Raw genomic sequence first — 20,681 nt, forward strand, 5'->3', positions numbered from 1 at the left:
CTGAAGCCTGTTGACCTCAAAAGATTACATAAGAGCTATTAATGCAGGCCCACGCTGCAGGACTCCATGATCCCCACCTAAAAAAAACGAAAGAACCTTATAAAACGCCGGAAAAGCCACAAAATAGAGAAGATATATATAGAGAAGATGCAAGTCAAAACAAAGCAAAATCAGTGCACGGTTTCTTTTCACCACACTACTTTCAGAAAGTAGGACCAGCAAAGCATCTTTGATCCAGCCTTGACAAAAAAAAAAGCAAACAATCTTTGTGATCCACTACAAAGAACTCAACTGAGCTATTGTTTAAATGCTGCAAGCTGGTAGGCCGTGTTCTTTTGACCGAACAGCTCGTTTCCCATTCCATGGTTTTAGTTTTTTCAGAGAATCTTCAGTGCCTCTGCTGTAAAGCCTCGAGCCTGCAGCTATGTCGACATCACCAACCCATACAAGACACGGTCAAGTTGTTGAAATAACCTGAATCCTGGCCCCTTCTCGAACAGTAGAACATGATCAAATATGTATCTATATAGCTCCTAGAACTCTTTTACTTCATGGTCAAAACCACGACATGAAGATTGCAATGCACGCAGATTACAGATCGAAGCAATTCGAGGATCGTCCGTAAGCTTCATATCAGACGTAAATTGCATGTGGCAACAAGAATTGAGGAAAATGGCTTGAGATGATCTGACCATGTTTAAGAAGGCATTAGTAGTTCTTTCGATAGCTCCTGTAATCCGACCAGAAACTGCACCTATACAAAAGAAAGTTACATGTGCATGGAAAATAAAAAAAGCACTTACTGAGGCTCATCTTCATGCACGTTTACACCGAGGATGCTTTGTGCCATTCGATAGTATGCAGATTGTCATCAAACATTCCTGCACATCAACACTGACCTCCCAAAGAAGAATGACTGCACAAATTTTCCCAGTATAATTTCATATATACCACTAAGACCATCACAAATGCAAAAACTTTGATGCCGGATGAAAAAAAATTGCATCATCGTAATATCCTGTTGTTAACTACCATAACAATAGCAATCTATAGATGTGTATGGTATGAAACACCAATGCTATGAGAACATGAAAGGCTCATTCCCTGCTGCAAATGTCCTCAGGATGGATGCCTGCCACCCAGGCACAAGGCCTTTCATTCCTAATGTAAATTACTCGGGCAATAACATGGTTTGACATCAGGATTCATCATATTGTGCACCGTCATAATATTCCTCTACACAAAAACATGATTTTCATTGAACACTGAAGAAATAATGAGCAACACATGCCAGGTCAAGCAGTGATAAATTCAGATATATAATTTGATTCTCTATAAGCTATTGCGCATGTTCCAGGGCGAAGGTATAAACAATAATGGGACAGGTCATGCACTGATAATTTGAGAAGTAAAATGTTTTTTACGAAGCAACAATCATGTTCTAACCGCTATGTATAAACAAGAAACATGTGCCATCTCAGGCAGTAAAAACTTGAGATGTAAAATTTAAATTTCTTTTGGTATCTATCATCTGTATCAGGTGCAGTTATAGATACTTCACACAGATAGCTGAAGAATTTAGGCGATTTCAACACTTGCTGACTGCACTGCAGTGCAGGTGTACCAGGAATTGAAGACAAATAGAACATTACGGTGGTTATGGATAAACTGATATTCTTCGATCTGTGCTCTTCAATTTTATGCATTCTGAGATGCACAGGTTCCTAGTCCCATTCACAAGTTTCCTAAGCATGTATTAGCTCTTCCAAATGTAACTGAAGCCAGAGTTAAAAAACTAGGGATGATAAAATAGTGGTCATCAGGTCTCCTAATATCCAATTATATATTGGTACGCAAGTGTTTCTCTTTTTTTTCCCCCATTACAGCATATAAGCGTTTTTCAGTGATGTGAAGATTCAACTAATACAATGCACCGGCTAACATGAACAATAGATAGCAATCAAATGCATCAAGCATATGGCTGGAGAAGCTACAAAAAAGTTGCCGGAATACTCTTTCTAGTCTAAAGGTAGAAATAGAAAAAGTGCCAAAACTTTCCATAATTAGAGATACAGATATCCAAACTTTGGAAAGTATGAATTCTAAGACCACTTATACTGTAAGGATCTGTGCACGCGTGTATTTAGTCCCACATCAGTTATTCGCTGGATAGATCTCTTGAGTATTTATACAGAATCAAGGAACCCAAATATATATACATGAGAGAGAGTGTGTGTGTGAGTATTCATTGGGGGGCTGAGCGGGTGAGTTAATATGGGATTTTAATAAGACATAAAATACTCTTAAAAGTTATAAAAAGTAAAGATATTTTTGTTCAATAAAAATCTGGTAGATTAATAACTTACCATAACGGAAGTAAGTTATCACTCCCCATATATATATATATATATATATATATATATATATATATATATATATATATATATATATATATATATATATATATATATATATATATATAAATGAATGCTCCATCATCTGTACCCGCTTTGATCATTCCCAAGCCACATGTCCGGGTGGTTCTATATACACCCCCCCTATTGCTCAGGACACCCCCAAAAATTAAAAAAAAATTAAATACTCTCTACACCCCCCCATTTGCTAAGGACACCCCTAAAAAATTAAAAATTCATAAATTACCCCCCACCCTCCCCACCCCCTCACCTAAATTGCTCTCTACACCCCCCAAACCCCCCCCCACCCCGTTCTTCCCCTCCAAAACACCCGCCGGCTTCTCCCTTCCGCCCAAAAAACCTCGCCTCAAGCACCTCGCCGGCGGCCAAACCCCCTCCGTCTCCCTTTGAACTGTTCCGCCCAAAGCACCTCGGCAACGCCCAAAACCCCCCCGTTCCCCCTTCTCCCTCTCGTCGCCGGCATTCTCGCGATCTCCGACCACCTCGCCGGCTTCTCCCGGAACCACCTCCCCGGCCATCTCCCGAGCAACGAGCACCTCGCCGGCGCCTCCACGACCACCTCGAGGTAGCTCCCCCCCCTCCCCCCGCCGGCATTTTTTTTTCACGGTTCGTGCTCCGTTCGGCACTGGATCACCGAACAAAAGGCTTCTGTTCGGCTGAACAGTGCCGAACAGAAGCCTTCTGTTCGGCAACCCTCAACCGAACAGAAGCCTTCTGAAGGCTTCTGGCACTGTGCAGCCGAACAGAAGGCTTCTGTTCGGTTGAGGGTTGCCGAACAGAAGGCTTCTGTTCGGCACTGTTCAGCCGAACAGAAGCCTTTTGTTCGGCGATCCAGTGCCGAACGGAGCACGAACCGTGAAAAAAAAAAATTTCGAAACAAGGTGGAACACGTACCTTTGCGGCCGATTCTTCGTCCCAAATCACTAGTTGCTTGTCCATGCTTCGAATGGGGCTTAAATCTCCTTCAAAGATCGCCTAAACGATGTAAATGGATCGAGGGGTTTAAGGGGGGGTTTGAGGGATGTTTTTTTTTTTTCTTTTCAAAACGAAACGGAGGAGGAGGAAGGGGGGTGTACTAAGAAAATTTCAAGGGCAATATGGTAATTACACTAAAGGTTAGTTTGGGTATTTTTTTTTTGGTTTTTGGGGGGTGTCCTTAGCAACGGGGCGGGGCGGGGGGGGGGGGGGGGGGGGGGGGGTGGGGGTGTATATAGAACCACCCCACATGTCCGCTGCCTTTATTACTTGTACTCATTTATATCCTCATCTTTATTGTATATTTGCATTCATGTCCTCTTCAATGCATGTTTTTAAACTAGTAATCTGAAAATGTGCCACATTTTAGGTCATTTAATGTATTTTTTTTCTTTAATATTAGCTTTTTATATTTACAAGATGTTTATTTCAATAGTATTTCTAATAATCCCATACATTCGATGGGTAGGATTCGTGCAAGGATTCGTAGTGGTGGGGTTTGATGCCACAATAATTTTTTTTAATTCTTTTACATTTGCCTTTATTTTTTGGTATAATTCGACTGTCATTGAATCCGGGCCCTCAGTGCAGGAGAGATTGGACGATGGCCAAGCTCATACATGAGAAAAGGATGGTTATTAATGTAAATATTTTAGTATATGGTTGAGAAATAATACTAATAATATTTTTGCAAAAATATTTTAGTAAAAAATGATATTTTTACTAATAATATTTTAAGGAATTAATAATTTGAATAATATATTAAATTATTAGTAAAATTATATTTCTATTAAAAACTAATCGAAGTATTTGTTAAAAAATATTATATAAATTAATAAAAATATTATTTTCTAAATAATTATATACTTAATTAAAATATATTTTTTTGCATACTATATTTTAAAATAAAAAAAAGTACCTCATGCATCGTTTGGGTTATATACTCGTTATACTTATATTAGATTCATATCATAATAATTTAACTATATCTTAATTAGGCTCTTAATAGACTTCTCAGATCAGTAAAATAGGATTGTGATTAAACCTACATCATATGGACTTGGGATTCCATTATATGCATTTACTAATGCTAGCTTGGTAATTAATATTTGGCTCCACATTACACCAATCTCCTGGACATGGGACAAAAGTCTCTTTTGTGTGCTAAAAAAATGGTGCCCTCTTACATTACTCATCATTTTGTAGTATTGGAGTAAACCAGTCTAATCTAATCCGATTAGGCCCAACAAAAGGGTTTGTGGTAACAACCATTATATTGGATTGGAGGCATTACATCAAGTCGTCTTGGGCTTTAAAATAATGGTCGCTGTTATGTTGTACTGGCTGTTATATAATAAAAATAGCAGCCACAATTGCCATTTGGAAAGAAAATTTCTTTTATTTTATAAGCAGTAAGATGATCAAGTAACATTGCCATTTCTTAGTTATCATCTATTATTTTTCTGTCACAGTAGCTTATAGTGGCTGCTATAACATCTATTTGCCTCTGCTAGGAAATGACTGCCACTAACAAAAAATAACAATTTTTTGAAATGGTTTTCTTATTAAGGATATTAATTATGTTGAAAAATTGATTTCATGAATTTTTGAAACTTTTGGTCATGATTTTGCATCATCGGGTGTCATTTTGCAACAAAATCACATATAAGTCCAAAATCATGAATTTGAAATTATATACTTTGTATAATTTGCATTTTCCCTCCTCATTGTCTTACTTATTCTCCATGTTCAAAATATTTTAAAAAATGTACGAACCAATTACTCTAGTGTTTCGAAGGATTCGCGTTATGCTAATGCAGACCATATGAACATTAAAAATCTTGAATTTCAATTTTCTTTCAAACGAAATCAAGATTTTGAATTCATGAAAATGTTCATACCATGATTTTGAAATTAAAAATATTCAAATGGAGCCAAGGGAGGGGAAATCTTTTCTTATTGTGAGAGCTTAGATGTCTCCTTTGATATAGAATATTGTTTTTTTCATATGTTGGCATCTTAATTCTCGATTGACTTGTTTCTGCAAGGTCCCATATCCAAGTTGAACAGATTATATCAAAATGGGACAGAGAGCACACCATGCTGCACATAACATGACTTGGAAAATTGCACTTCTTGACAATGGAGGATTAATGACAATTCATCAGATAAAATGTATGACCCTACTCTTCCCTGGTAGAATCAAATCTTATGCAATTGTTGGATGCTTGTGCCCATAAATTAAGCAAATTTCAATTAGGCAAATGTATGACCCTCCCTTTCTCCAACCCCACCGATCTCCTTCTTGTCTCGTCTTAGGAGAAGGCACTGCCTCTTGAGGCAAGACATAAACTCTCTCTCTCTCTCTCTCTCTCTCTCTCCCCCGCTTGGCCCTGACAGTTGGATTTACCATGGCTGCTGGCACCAGACTTGCCCTTCAATAGATTCTCATTAAGGAATTTAGATTGTACTCATTCCAGTTACCAGACTGGATGAGCTCGATATTGTTATTTATCATCACTATCTTCTCGTGTCAGAATTGAGTAATTTGCGCGTCTGCCGTCTTTCTTGGATCCATTTAGCTAAAAATTTGGATGTCGCAACAACATGACATTTGCCACTGGAGGTTGCGATGGATGTGTGAGCGTATGGGATGGCATCAACAAGAAAAGACTCTATCAGGTAAGATATCTAAAGTAACGATATTCCACATCATTTATCCATCAGAAAATATATATACATATATTCCAGATCATAGTCCATTGAGAAGCTATCCAAGTTTCAGTAACCCTCGCCCAGTTTTATTCCATTATGCGAAATAGCCAACCAGCGTTGCAGCATTGTCCATCATTGCAGCATAGACCTGCTGCTGTTTCAGCTCACTCTTGCTTCCCATTTTCAGGCCTTACGGATGGACCAGGTCCAGTGGACTAGTCCAAAGTTTGTGGTGGTCACTGTCGCCCAAAGTTCATTTATTTTCCAGTAGAGGTGGCGGTACCTTACAGACTGCCTTGCATTCACCGGTTATTGTCATGGCACTTTCACTAGGTCAAGCATTACTTTGAACCGAGCTAGTTTGAGGGCAGAGGAGAATGAAAGATCTAACGTTACTGCAGAAGTCAGAGACTTACTCCCGATTGCATCTTTACCGGTGAGATTGCTACTTTGCTTCTGTAAACCTGCTAAGCATGACCAAAGCTTGAAAGATAAATTTACTCTCACAATTTTACTTCCTCAACATATAAGCCACCGCGGTATAGGCGATCTACACTGCCTACCAGATCTGGCTTGTGAGGAATGCTTGGACCTTTGGGAAGACGAGCCCCCCCTCCGGAGATGGTGGCAGAGAGGGCAAGGCTGCAGCGGAGGTCGCACGTCAAAATTTTCTACTGTGGCCACCTTGCTCCTTAGGATAGACCTTTGACAGTTTAAGACATTTAGGACTCTACCTCTGCTCGTAGAGCACCCCGCATGGCGATTTTTACCTGAAAGCCCCCACCCCCGAGTTTCCTCAAGGTCAACTTTGATGATTGCATCCTGCAGGACAGCATGAGGGAAGATGCATACTTTATTATTAGAGGCCCAGATTCGAGGGTGATTGCTGCTGAGAGATCCTAGTTGTTTGACACCTCGGTGCCGGGAACAAGTTGCGAGCGACCTGATTTGGACTGGGTTATGTCATGCGTGCTCTGTGGGCTAAAAGGGTCCTTTTGAAGGATGACTCCATGACGATCATTGGACGGATTCTGTAAGTGACAGAGAGGTCAGCGACTAATACCCACTGCTGAAGAAAATCTAAGCCTTGGTTCGTGGTAAGATGGTCATTCGGGCGAAGCATATATTCCATGAAACAAATAGGGCTACGAATTGGATGGCCTCCTTTATTGCTAACCGCTCAAGGGCCCATATATGGGTGGACGAGGTGGAATTACGTAGTGCTCTTCGTGATATTTTACTTTTTGATTTTCTTGGTTGTATCCATATACGTTATATATGATACCACCGTTGTTTAAATAATAATAATAATAATAAAAAAAAAAAAACCCACCATATGAGCCCCACGCATCACAGCTAGTCAGCAGCAAACGACGTGCTGCCAAACCCCATCTATTTCCAGGAGCACAAAGCATCAGAGATTTTTCATATCACACATACAAAGATGCCATGATCTCAAACATGTGGGATGCCATATCCATCAGTTCCGCGCATACAAGGGTTCCCAGAGGCTTCTAAACAATGGAGATGGGAGGACTGGTAGAATTAGGTTTCGCAACGATGCTGAAGAGTACTACAATTAACAGAATATCTAAAGTAATACATATTCCCATCTGCCGCGCGCCGACATGAGACACATTACTAACCAAGAAGCTTGCATCTTACAAAAGCCACCAAAAAAAAAAAAGAAAAGGAAAAGGATCCTCTCATCAAACATCACTTGAACTAGTTTTTGGCCAAACCAGGCATACAAATATGCAAATACCAGACTTCAGCTACCAGCAGAAATTTCTATTTCGTTTGGAGATATCCAATAAAATTTTTAGTTCATGATTGTAAACGGTACAATACTTCCTTAACAAAAAAAAAAAAGAAGAAAAAAGATACCATACTTCAGACAACTTACAAAAGCCATAGAACGCTCTGGTCAAATTAAAGAAGCAACTAGTATTACCAAGCCCTTCTGAAAAATGTCAATAATGACATTTCAGATTATTTAGCTCAGGTGATCCAGCAAAAGTTGTAGCATATATTATCCGAGGAAGCAAAATGAAGAACCTTGAAATAAATAAGCATGTACCAGACTGGTTTTAGCCCTTCACAAGTACAAACACTGGTCTGTCACCTAGTCTTTCTCGGCCCTGAACCAGCAAAATTCATTAGTTTACAAGTACTGGAAACAGGAAATGCATAATGGAAGATTAGCATGATATCTTACAATATGAATGATTATCCTAAGAAGAATACAATATATTTACAATAGACCTCTAGCTGACTAAGAAGAATACAATATACTGTAGAATAGACCTCTAGCTGATGGGCAAACAAGTCATATGGTGTGACACATGGTGTACACCAGGAAAAAAAAGGAAATATACGAATGCACAAAAATTGTAAAATTTTTCGGGCTTTTGGAAGCAAGGATCTATTGCTTTCAAAAAAAGAGTGAAGGTAAAAGCAAGGAATAGCAGCTATTTTCAACATCAATATCCCTGTGGCATTCCATTAGTCCGTTAAGAAACAAAGACACAGAGACGATACACGACAATGACAAACAGGCCCTACATTATTAAATAACAGGACTGTATGTTGAGATAGAGTACAAACATCCAAAAATTGATAATTCTTCTAAAAATAGAAACAAAGAATTTCCAAACTTAGACACCTTGGAAACAACACTGAACAATAAAGGTCAATTACACCCAGTATTTTCCTTTTCTCTGCTCTCTTTATTTTCTCGTTTTTGGGGGTGGGGGCAGGGGCAGACGTTTCACTATTTTACATGTTAAAATACCAAAATTAAGGCATACTTTTTGCTAATACCTGTTAATTGCAAGGATGAAAACTCAGAATTATCTTCTCAAGTGCTAAAAAAGGTCATGTTTGCTATGTCTTAAAAACAAAAGACAATAAGCAAGGACCTTGGTTTTTAGAGCACAGAAAGTGTAGAAAGGAGTAGATAAACAAGAACAAACACGCATAAGACCACATCTAAAAACAAAATTGGAAGCCGAAATAAGTCTGGTGGATTTTTTTCCCTCAATCCATGTACAGTAAACTCCCATTTCTCATTTCATTCCATCTCATTTAAATTCCCCAAATCCAATCAGAGCCATAATTCATAATACTCAGCTCCATCTTTCAGTGGCAGCACATAGAAAGCAACAGTATAGCAATTATTAACATTAATCAATATTGTCATCTTCATCTCCAACTTAAATTTCCCAATGATCAAGAGGCTACTGGAATCAACTCGTGGTAGAGAAACTTAATTCATTTTAACATACTCCATATTCAGTTTGTACTAAGCGGTAACACAACTATCAACTGCACACGAAGTCATATTTTTAAAAATGTATCAAATCCTGGAAGCAGGGGAGAACAAGAGAGATCAATTTCCTTGAACCAAAGACCATGCAAATGTGATACAAGGGATGGATAACTAGGAGCCACCAGATGCAAAGCTAAGATATAGATAAATTTATATAAAGGATGTCTACAGGTTAGGTGAGGATCATTCTATGACAAAGGATGTGTATTTACTACTCCCATGATTTAGTACTCTTGCCAATGCCATTGAAGTCTGTCCAGGTAAAATAAACTTAGAATTGTGCCAGCATCTGCAATTGTTAGCATGCATAAGTTACTTAAATTTTATTTTATTTTTTTGAAAAGTTGGCTATCCACAAACTAAATATTAAATGCATCCAAAAAATGATGCAAATAAAGCCAATCTTGCATAGTCACTTGTACATTTTGGCCATTGGTGAAGATGAAGTTCGTTCGAATATATTCTCTCTCTCTCTCTCTCTCTCTCTCTCTCTCTGCGCGCGCGCGCGCGCACATCGAAGGTGAACTAAGATCCAATTGACCATATTACAAGTCAGATCTAGTCAGGTGAAATCGAAAGATGGGGATCCAACACCTACGATCCAAGCTATTGAATGTCATTAACTACTCTAAATTGCTTATAGACCAAAAATCATATAATTTGGAGACTTCTAGCCTATACATACAATAGCCAAAAATAGGCAAATTTTAAATAAAATTATATGATAACTATTTTTTTACCACATGATGTATAGGTTAAGGGTCTCCAAAATTTCACGAACATTAGTTTGCAAGCAGTTTAGAAGCAGTAGATCACATTTTAAATCATTAGTGTTAGACCGCTATCATATCATTTCACCTGACCGAGTCCAACTTGAAATCCAATCGATTGGATTTGTATGAGATAGGGGTATAAGAGTTGAACAATTATTTATCAACAACATAAGATGTGGAGTGCAAAAGAAACGTCCAACCAAAAAATAAAGAGAACAAAAGAAACGGCCCAAATGCCCAGCCATTTCTTTAATGGGATGATACAGAATTTTTGTCAACACATTTTTTTCAAAAAGTTAATATAGTATTTATCATTTCTAGGGCTATCACTGGGTGGAGCCAGCACAAATAGCCAAAGAAATATAAGCTCAGGCTTAGACTTTAGGGCACCAGGCTCAAGCCTAGAGACATGCCCAAATAATTTTCGGTTCAGGCCTTGCTTGCAAGTTTAATAAGAAAATGTATAAACTCCAAAGCTTGAGTCTGTTCTAGCCTGAAAGGGTATATTAGGTCAGGACAAGCTCAGGCTTAATACTAGAGGCATGGTATGTCGTACCAGTCCAAATCGGATCGTACAGAGCGTACCGTACTGTACCGATTTAGTACCGATATCCAGTATACCCAAAAAATTACGTATCCTACCATACCGACACTGTGCTAGTGTGGCACCGGTACAGGGTCCGGTATCGAGACGTTGAACCTTGACTAGAAGTGTGCACGAGTCGGGACAGATCGGATCGATTTGTAAATATATCTAAAACCAAACCAATTTAAATTAGTTTTCTAAAATCGAAATCAAACCAATCATCTACAAAAATCATTTGAAACTGACCCAAGCAATTTGATTCAGTTCAGTTCGTCTTATCGGGTTGATGTTCAATTAGTTGGGATAAATGGGTTAAACTAAGTCTAACACAAAAATTCCATTTTATAGGATTGATGTTCAATGGACTGAGCTAAGTCTAAATATAAAAATTCTATTTTATATATAAAAGACAATAATAAAAAAAATTAAAAAATAAAAAATATATACTATATATATATCGGGTTGGGTTAGTTCGGTTTGAATTGGTTTTCTAAAAACTCAAACCAAAAATTGAACTTTTCTGGTTTGAGCCTTTCTCAAATCAACACCAAAGCGGATTCTAAAAAACAGGTATAAACAAAACCAAAGAGACTGGTTCGGGTCAGATTCACGGTAAAGCTGATCATGGGCTAGGCTTGGGCACAGAAAATATCAAATTTTACAATGGCCCGATCCAAAACTCGATTAAAAATGAATAGAGTTTAGGCCCAAGGCCCGGCTCGTGATCAGCTCTAGTTCACAGTTCAGTCGGTTTTTGTACACCCCTACCAGATACCCCTTGGCCTAGTCCGTGTTGGGTCATGCATAGGCATGAGCTTTCAATGTCATGCTTCTTCAAGCCTAGGCCCGACTCAAGTACCCAACCCACTAATGGATCTAATCATTTCTAGTTACCGAAGAACATAAATAAAGCTAAGAATTTTTTTTGCATTTCATACCTAATATTTTATCAATATTGTATATAAAGCCTCTCCTTATCACTATTTACAAATCGACCTAGATAATTTATATTTATTTTGCAGTGACCAACTTGAATTAAGTTTAACAGATTACAAGTGGGCATTTGTTTAAGGATGGGACCATTGTAATTTATGGGATAAAATTAAGTTTACCCTACCCTTCTCTTTCTTTCTTCTCGCTCCATTTCCTCATCCCAGACATTCCATTTTCCTCAATGCCATGGCATATTTTGCTCCATATTCAAGCCATTCAAGACTCTCTTCTTCGACCCTCTCACACCATCACCTCCAACTTTGTCTCCATTTCCTTCGCCTTCGCCTATATCTTCCTCCCCCTCTACCCTTCCCCATCACCTTCACCAGCACCACCTCAATAGCACTCCCCATTGCCACGCACACCTTGAGCTCCTCCACCATCAGCTCCACATTGCTTTCCAACGACCAACCCACCACTGATAACCCATGCTGCATGCCTTATGATGCCAAGTTCCACCCATGGTGGCTCATGAACGCCCTTGTCGCTGCTACACCAAGAGCTTGATCTACCACCCTCTCACAGCTTTCCCACCCCATCTCCAACTTCCTCTAGCATCTAGTCTATCATTGGCAAAAACTAAAAGAACGATCGCCCTTGCCCCTCCAGCACCACTATGAGCATCACTGCTTGGCAGTTGGTTCTGCAACTCAAACGACACATACACCATCAACCCTGGTGGGTGGTGGTCTAGCCATGCCCAGAACCCGGTCATCGAGTTGGGGCTCCTCCATCCTTTATATAACATTTGGCAAGAGGCTTTGGGGAGGCAGCAAAAAGGGGGCATGCCACAAAGACGGAAAAGCCAATTCATTTGGGACGAGGAAGGGCTTCTTGAGAATGTCGATGGTGTTTGAGAGGGTGGCATCGAAGCAGCAGCAGACAACTTGCCCATGGACAAAAAACGGAGTTGTGGTGGTCAGGAGACATGACAGAGAGCATATTGTAGGAGAGCTAGGACATGTGGACGGCTACACTGAGGAGGTCCAAGAAGAGGAACTTGTCGGCATCTAAAGCAACATGGGGTAGCTAGCTACAAATATAGTTATAAATGGACATGGTGAAGGGCCGGAGGTTTGGAGGACATGCAACACGCCAAGGAAGCAGGTGACATGGATGGTCCGGTCAAGGAATATGTCAGCGATGAGGTTGAGGGGTGGTTCATCGAGCATGGCAGAAAGGTTGAAAAGGAGGTGGCTTGAGGGCTCGGTCTTGGTGGAGGGGGTTTTCCAGGGGAGGACGTGATGATAAAGGGAAGAGGTTTTGGTTTGTAGGGAAAATAGTGGTGAGCTTTAGGAGGGTGTTGGGTGGAGAAAGAAGAGATGGAACCAAATATGAACAGGAGGTGGAGGCCATGGTTGCTGGTTAATATTTCCGTCATACTATAAATCAATCTACCACTCTCTTTTCTCAATTATCATGGTTGCCCATTTCTCTTTTACTTTCATATGATCTAGAACATGGTTCGTCGTACTAGTCCGAACCAGGCGATACAAAGCATACTGTTTCGATATCAGTACCCGGTACAAGAGGCGTATTGACCGTCGGTATGCCAAAAAGATCTTATACCATACTATACCGATATAGTGCTAGCATGGCACCGGTACGGGGTCTGATACCGAAACAGCGAACCTTGATCTAGAACATAGCTGAAGCTGACCAGGGACAAAATGGTCAACTACCACTCATGGTTAACCAGAGATTGTAGTTCATAGGGGAGACAATAGGCTAATAGAAGGGGCATATTGCAAATATGTATAACTATTGTTGATTTGCAAATAGGGATAAGGAGAAGTTTCAACACAATATTGGCAAAATATTGGTGTGAATATGCAAAAAACCCTAAAGTGAAATATAGAAGCAATATCATGGATGTGTTCTTGCCTTTCTTATATTGGTTGCCTAAAAATTCTGACACAAATTTATGTAAGATCCATGACCATAGAGGATAAAACCAAACAAGCAAGATCTTAACTCTTAACTTCGATAAGCGAGCAAAACAATTACAATTCTATGATGATGAGACGAAAGATGCAATGTTATAGCTAATAGTCAATCTTTAAGACAATAAATAGTGCTTTATGGTTTCAACCGTGATCGCTATGTTCCATTATCCAGATATCCCTATGTTCATAGCAAAATAGTGACAAACTTTAGTTAAAAATACTACTGTTGTTTTCATATCATATGTCATATCAACAAACATTTTCTGGTCAACTACATTTATTTAATTAAATTGCATACATACCATATAAACCAAAAATAAAGACACATTTTCTGGACAACAATTTCCAAGCTCAAGTCGTGAAATATAATTAAGACATAAGAGGCCTCTTGAAAATTCTCTATTCATTGTAAAAAAATTGATGAAAGTTGTTTTCCCCTAAAGATGACCCCAACTTGATAAAAAGGAAAACACATGCAGTGAATTTTCTTGGAAACTTTTGACAACCATTTGCCCACATTCATGAATTATTGCAACTCTACCTATCAATTTAGATTCTTCTGAATATACTGAAACTTTTTACCACCTTGCACTTGCAAGGATAGTATCACTTTTTGCCACTTGAGCCAGGGGATGGGGGTTAAAATCCAGCTGCGTTTGGTCCTCGAGGGGTGGGATGGGTATAGGGTGGAATGTGGGGATTAGCCAATCCAAATCAATAAAAAGAAAAAAAAAGAACTACATCTTTTGAAGTTTTGTCCTTCAAAAATTTCCAATTTCAAATTTTATCACTATAATTTCAGCCGTGCAGCTGACATGAGAATAGTAATGCATTTTTGTAAGATAAGAGTAGTTATTCCACCTTTAGCTCTGGCAACTCAATAACACAAGCACATTCAACCACCTCTGCTCCAGCTCGTTCTGCAGAAAAAGAATAAAATAGTAGTAAGATTGACAATGGTAACTAGGATTCGTATAGAGTGTACATCAACCTTATTAAGAAACCAAAAACTGATACACATGGAAGAAATAAGACATGCATTCAGGTTTACATGTTCCACCAAGTGTTTGCATCCCTTTTATAAGCAATCCACTCTTTTATGCCCCACGACCTCCCAGTAATGCCTCAAAATAAAGTATGGCATGCACCATAAATTGACTAATATAGCACATTCGGAAAATTTAATACCAGAATTAAATACCACAGAATCAGAAAAACATGGAAGTACATCCAAGTAGCAGTGGTCCAAATTTCTAAACTCAGAAATTTAGACCAGATGACCAAAATATGTAAACCTTATACCATGCAAACTTTGCAATAGGCAAACACATCTAAAAACTTTCTTGTGCTAATTGCTAAATTCATAAATTCAGCAATCCTCATTCTTTTCTAATTTCTCTATCAAAGCAATAAGGTTTCAATGGAAGTTCGAGGGGTACCTCAAACATTAAAAACTAACATGGCAGTAGCACAATGTGCAGCAACACCAGGACATAAATAGTAGCTGATATCTATAGGGATCAGAACTCCCAGTTACATATACAATTTGTTGTGAATAAAGATCAAACATCCAAGATATAGAATTCCGTTACATCAAGGAAAACATATTTATTTATATTTGACTATTAGTTTTAACCAATTCTAAGAAAGAACTTTTCCACCCCCGGAAACACAACCACAATGGTTAAACTATCTATGGTCCACCGACCATCAAATATGGACTATTCAGTCAGTCACACACACACCCACAGAGAGAGAGGGAGGGAGGGGGAGAGAGAGAGAGAGAGAGAAAGGAAACCAAGCACAATCACTGACCTTACATTCTGAAAGCAAAAACTTTTAATACTCATCCCGGAAGCAAAATGATTGACTCAGAATAAAAATGGGATGGCATCAACAAGCAATAGAAATTGCAGAGATAGGCAAAACAGGCTACAGAACATCCATACATGTTCAAAATTCAATGACAATCATAACACTTTTGTCATTGTTCTACTATTTAGCATGCCTTCACACCTTCACACAGAACAAAAATAACTAATGAAATTGGGGGAAGAATCTATAGCGACCTTAATAGTGACCTTTTGGCTATAGTATTCAAAATATTCACAAATTTAAAACCAAGCACTAGCAATTCACCAATAAGTCTGACTGCAGCACATAAGGTCCCTCCTGTTGCAATAAGATCATCAATGACAAGTGCCCGATCTCCTGGCTGGACAGCTCCTACATGCATCTCCATTTTGTCCGTGCCATATTCTAGAGCATATTCTTCCGAAATGACTTCACCTAATAGTCATCAAAGATCATTAGTTACTAAGTATAGCATCAGTTACCATTGTCAGATAGAAACAAAAAGACTTGGTAAAACAGGAACAAAGAAAAGAATGGTAAAAGAAATGATACCAGGCAACTTCTTTGGCTTTCTCATAGGGACAAACTTTGCTCCAATAGCTAAGGCAATGGGGGGACCGAATATAAAGCCTCTTGCTTCAATACCTTTATGTACCACAAAATTCACAATTAGGAAAATACACAAACATATTCTTACTAGAAGTATAACAGTGTTAAGGTTCATGATAAACAGTTTCAATCAAAGAATTGAACGGAGATTGATATTCCATCTTCAAACATAGTCCCACATGGTCCCACTTTCAACATGGAAATTGAACGTTTTCCAAATTCAAAACTAATTTACCTCCAAAATTTAAATCATCTAATAAAGTTTGATTAAAAAGGGATAAAATGGGGAAAGAGAACACATACCACATCACTGGGGAAAAACAAAACTTACAAGTCTATTTGCTTAGGATTTATAAATTTCCTTGGAACATTAAAAGAAAAAAAATTTCTATTGCTTAAAAAAAAAATCTTCCAAGTGATGTTATACAGAACATATTAACAATTCCAATTGGATACTTATAAATATATTTGGGAGAAAATTCAATCTCTTTTTTGAGAAACACGGTGGGGAGAGGAATGGAACCCTAGACCTCTCACATGGGGAGAGGAAGGCCAACCAGCTGAGATAAGGCTGGTTGTATAATTGTATAAAGTGTTGTAAGTAAATCTGTAATATATCATTGTAAAGTTAAAACTGACAAGGCACAGTTCTAGAAAGAATAAAAAATTAATCAACCAAATGACCAAAAAACAATAAAATGGTCTCACACTTAGCACATAACTGAATCTCATAGGTCATACAAAATAACAAAGTTGATATGCATGGTCTATTATGATACAACGAACTCTAATCACAAATGGTGCATTTCAGGCAATTAAAAGCTGTTTTAATCTAATTGTGGACAATATATTGTGCTCGGGAAATAATTAGTGCTCAGAACTATTGCCCACCTTCATGACACTTAAATAAATAAACACATAATAGCTTTAATATGTTGGGTGATTCATAGAGATAGTAATTGACATTAGTTGATGGTTATTGAAAAAGAAAATTCAGTAAAACATTCAAGTAATAAGTGAGGGGTTCATAGAAGGTCCAATTAACCAAGTAAAGAAGGAATAGCTCTTCTGTACCCCTAACAAACATAACAACCATGAACAAGCAATGTGTAGCTCATCAGCTCAATATCATATACCACAATTTTATTTAGTAGCATGACATGAAAGATAGTTTGAAAGGGGTATGACAAATCTGCAAGCATCCTTCCAATACCCTAATTGGGTATACCATCGACTCCTTTGAATTGCTAATGTAACATATTCAACGTTGAAAATGATCAATAGATCATGCAGACCCAATCTAACATGAAGAGCAGGCCTGCTCAAGTTAATCAGATACCTTTCTGGCAGATTTTGAATTGCTTTCACAAGATGAATATGATGTTTACAGTAGATACCCATAGAAAATTAAAAGAATCCATATGTTTGCCAGAGGAATGTGACAAAGTTTCCCTTAGTCCAACATTTTCAATACATTATGTATAAATGTATTTCGATATCCACTTGCCTAACAATCAAGGTATGTGTAAGGATATACTTAAGGATAACTAAGATTAGGTGCATTCTGCATGCTGGATGTCCAGTTCTTTTTGTGCACAAACTGAGGATAGAAGTTCAAAATCAAGGGCAAGAGCATAGTTAGTAAATCTTCTAGGGTTCCCAATGGCTAGGATAATCGGTCTACTAGATAAGTGATGATTTTAGATAGAAAAGGATGGGTTTGAATGCATTCTGCATATTGATTGATTCCGGTTTATCTCCAAATAAGGGGAAGATAGGTGAGACTTTTGTTCAAATGCATGTTGCTTGAGGTAGAAAGGAATACATTTACAACCTGATTCAGGGTTACAAGTGATTCATAAAAGTGGCTTCAATACAAAGTTAGTATCAGGGCATGCAAAATCTTCAATTGAGGATAGAACTAGCAAACTCCATAACCAAGCCACATGAAGCAATCTAAACCATCCTCTATAGCCAAGAGGACTACTTATTTGTATTAGAGACCATGGTCTACCGAACTGTCCCAAACCGCTCGTGTGGGAGCATACCATACCCTACCAGTGCAAAATTGGAATGGCTGATCATGTGGTCTGACCAAGCAGAACTGCTCTACATTGCTCAGCACCAACTCGTACCGGCTAGTTTCTAGCAATACCATGAGTGGGAGTGAGAAGAGTGTTGGGAGCCTATGTCATTATGAGATGCACACTGTACTATATTGGTATGATTCTCAGTACCGGTGTTGCAGACAAATATAAACTATTTCATATATTGTATTCTCTATTTTTCTTTAAGGTTTAGATCTCTATATCTAGAGTCCTCAATACTGTCATCGAGAAGCTCCAAGCAATGATTGACTGATGCATGATAAAGTTCACAAAATTTTCAGATATCATGAGTAAGCTACCTGTTCACAACTATAGCTCAATAAATTTCAATAGTTTATGTAATGTGGTTGTTTGTTGAAAGGCTAATTTTGGACATAAGGCTTCCAATTTAATATTTTCTAATAATAGCCATTACAGGGGCAAAAAAATGTTCCTAATGCTCAAAGTCCAAACAAAGGACCAATCTAGGGATTTGAGATGCTGTAAACACATTCGAAGTTGCTTTTGTGTAAAATAAACTTGAATCAAATGTTTTCATTAGGGATCAAAATTGAATTGATGTTTTAGGGTTCTAGTAACCTCAATGTGTCGCAAGGACCATCTCCATGATATGCAACAGATGAGAATCATTATTTTGCATAGTTAGCTACAATTTCTCAAATTTGACAGAATGTGCCATGATCCGTGAAGCCAACCACCTGCAGATTAAAACAAGGGTTTTCTGTGTCTGATTAGTTGCTTTGCAGTAGTTTTTTTTTTTCGTTCCACTCAGGTTCCTCTCCTCACATTGTATTCTTTGCACCTTCAGTCTTCTTATTGCAATCCTACCCCATTAGCGTAGCATCTTCACCTCAGATGCTCAGATCACAACAATAAGCTGCTCAGCGCCCAAAGTTATCTTTTATGCAGATGAATTGCATGGTTACTCAAAAAAGCTTCTATATTAGTAAGACATCGGTTCAGAATAACTTGCATACCTTCATGCATCAAAGTAATCACGACCAAAATGTAACTTTCACACTGTACAACTGAATTACATTTGCTTTTTTTTAAATGAGACTGCTTGTTGTTAAAGCGTAGAAACACCCACTCTTTCTCTCTATTTAGATTCCCTTGGTAGAACACGTAGATTTCCAAACCAGTTCTTACCTAAAGTAAGAGAGTTACTTTAGAAAGAAAAACATCATGACAGAACCTAAAAATCCAACATCAAACAAATTCAGAGAACAGTGGATGAGATCTACCCGCGACAATAGAGATGTTTTTCTCTCTATATCTCTCCACGAATATATCAATGGTGTCCCTGAACGCCTTGTGATCGAGAAGCAGCGTCGTGATGTCCTGAAACATGATCCCTGCACCCAACCCAACGCAACGAATCACAATCCAAACCTGACACCAAATCAAGACCCCCGGAACCAAAGCAGTTCTCAAAACCCTAGAAATTTACGCCCCATAATCAGGGGAAGAGGGATTACCAGGCTTGGGGAAGTCGGGAATGACGCGGATCGAAGAGGAGATCCTCGCGAGGCGATGGTCCTTGCCGTCCTCCGACGCCATGGCCTTCAACGAGACGAAGCGAGGGCGCAGAACAGGGTTTGGAGGAGGGGGAGAAAAGACGGGGAGGAAGAAAGAGGGAAGACGGGGCGAAGAAGGGGCTTGGAAAATGATGGAGAGGGGAGAAGGCATGCTTAAAAGGCGATTGGGTTTTGAAGGCGTCGCTGTTTTTGAAGGCCAGCAGCGTTCAAGTGGCTCCGACTTTGGCTCCCACGGTGCTCTGAACCCAGTGGCGTTTTTATTTTTCTTAACCTGTTTGTCTTTATCCGTTGCTCTCTCTAAGCTGTTTTCTTTTTTTATTATTAACTACTCGCACTAATCCCGCACGAGAACATAAATCAATGAAAAAAAAGCTATATAATAGTGGAGGAACAGAAGCATGCACAATTGCCACCAAGGCTCGATGATAAGAAGGCTTGGACTCCATCTAAGTTGTCCAAATTCGAAATATGCAAACGTCGATTAAATCAGAAAACCACATGCCCCATGTTCGAATGGCTTTGTGTGAATATGCTTTCCTTCTATCAGTACTGAAGCAGCGCTGGGTAACGTACTCACGCATGGATAACCCAGTAGAATTTTTCGCAAATTGGAAAGGGCACGCGAAAACTTGCGACCTGTATCGAATATTTTTTAGTGGAAGGAGAGTCGAATGGGGGCTGCTATGCAGATGGAGTTCTGCCTCTTTCTCTCTCCTCCTATTTTCTAAAAAAAAAAAGAGGCATGCACAATCTCAAAGATCTCTCAAGCAAAAAAGGCATGCACAATCTCAAAGATCTCTCAAGCTGTCTCTCTTTTG

At 38.7% G+C, this 20,681-nt stretch overlaps 1 protein-coding gene across 1 annotated transcript; it reads right to left on the reverse strand.

Annotated features, from left to right (window-relative positions):
• Window positions 1-7,894: 7,894 nt before the first annotated feature.
• Window positions 7,895-20,104, reverse strand: LOC103709135 (adenine phosphoribosyltransferase 1-like). Its single transcript, XM_008794343.4, has 6 exons — window positions 19,804-20,104; window positions 19,570-19,680; window positions 16,161-16,253; window positions 15,894-16,043; window positions 14,616-14,674; window positions 7,895-8,266 (listed from the first exon to the last, which is right to left on the reverse strand). The coding sequence occupies exons 1-6, from the start codon at window positions 20,012-20,014 to the stop codon at window positions 8,216-8,218; spliced, it is 675 nt and encodes a 224-aa protein (XP_008792565.2). The 5' UTR covers window positions 20,015-20,104; the 3' UTR covers window positions 7,895-8,215.
• Between the last annotated feature and the right edge of the window lie 577 nt (window positions 20,105-20,681).

The sequence above is a fragment of the Phoenix dactylifera genome, chromosome 16 (assembly GCF_009389715.1).
Source record: "Phoenix dactylifera cultivar Barhee BC4 chromosome 16, palm_55x_up_171113_PBpolish2nd_filt_p, whole genome shotgun sequence".
In the NCBI taxonomy this organism is placed as follows: Eukaryota; Viridiplantae; Streptophyta; class Magnoliopsida; order Arecales; family Arecaceae; genus Phoenix; species Phoenix dactylifera.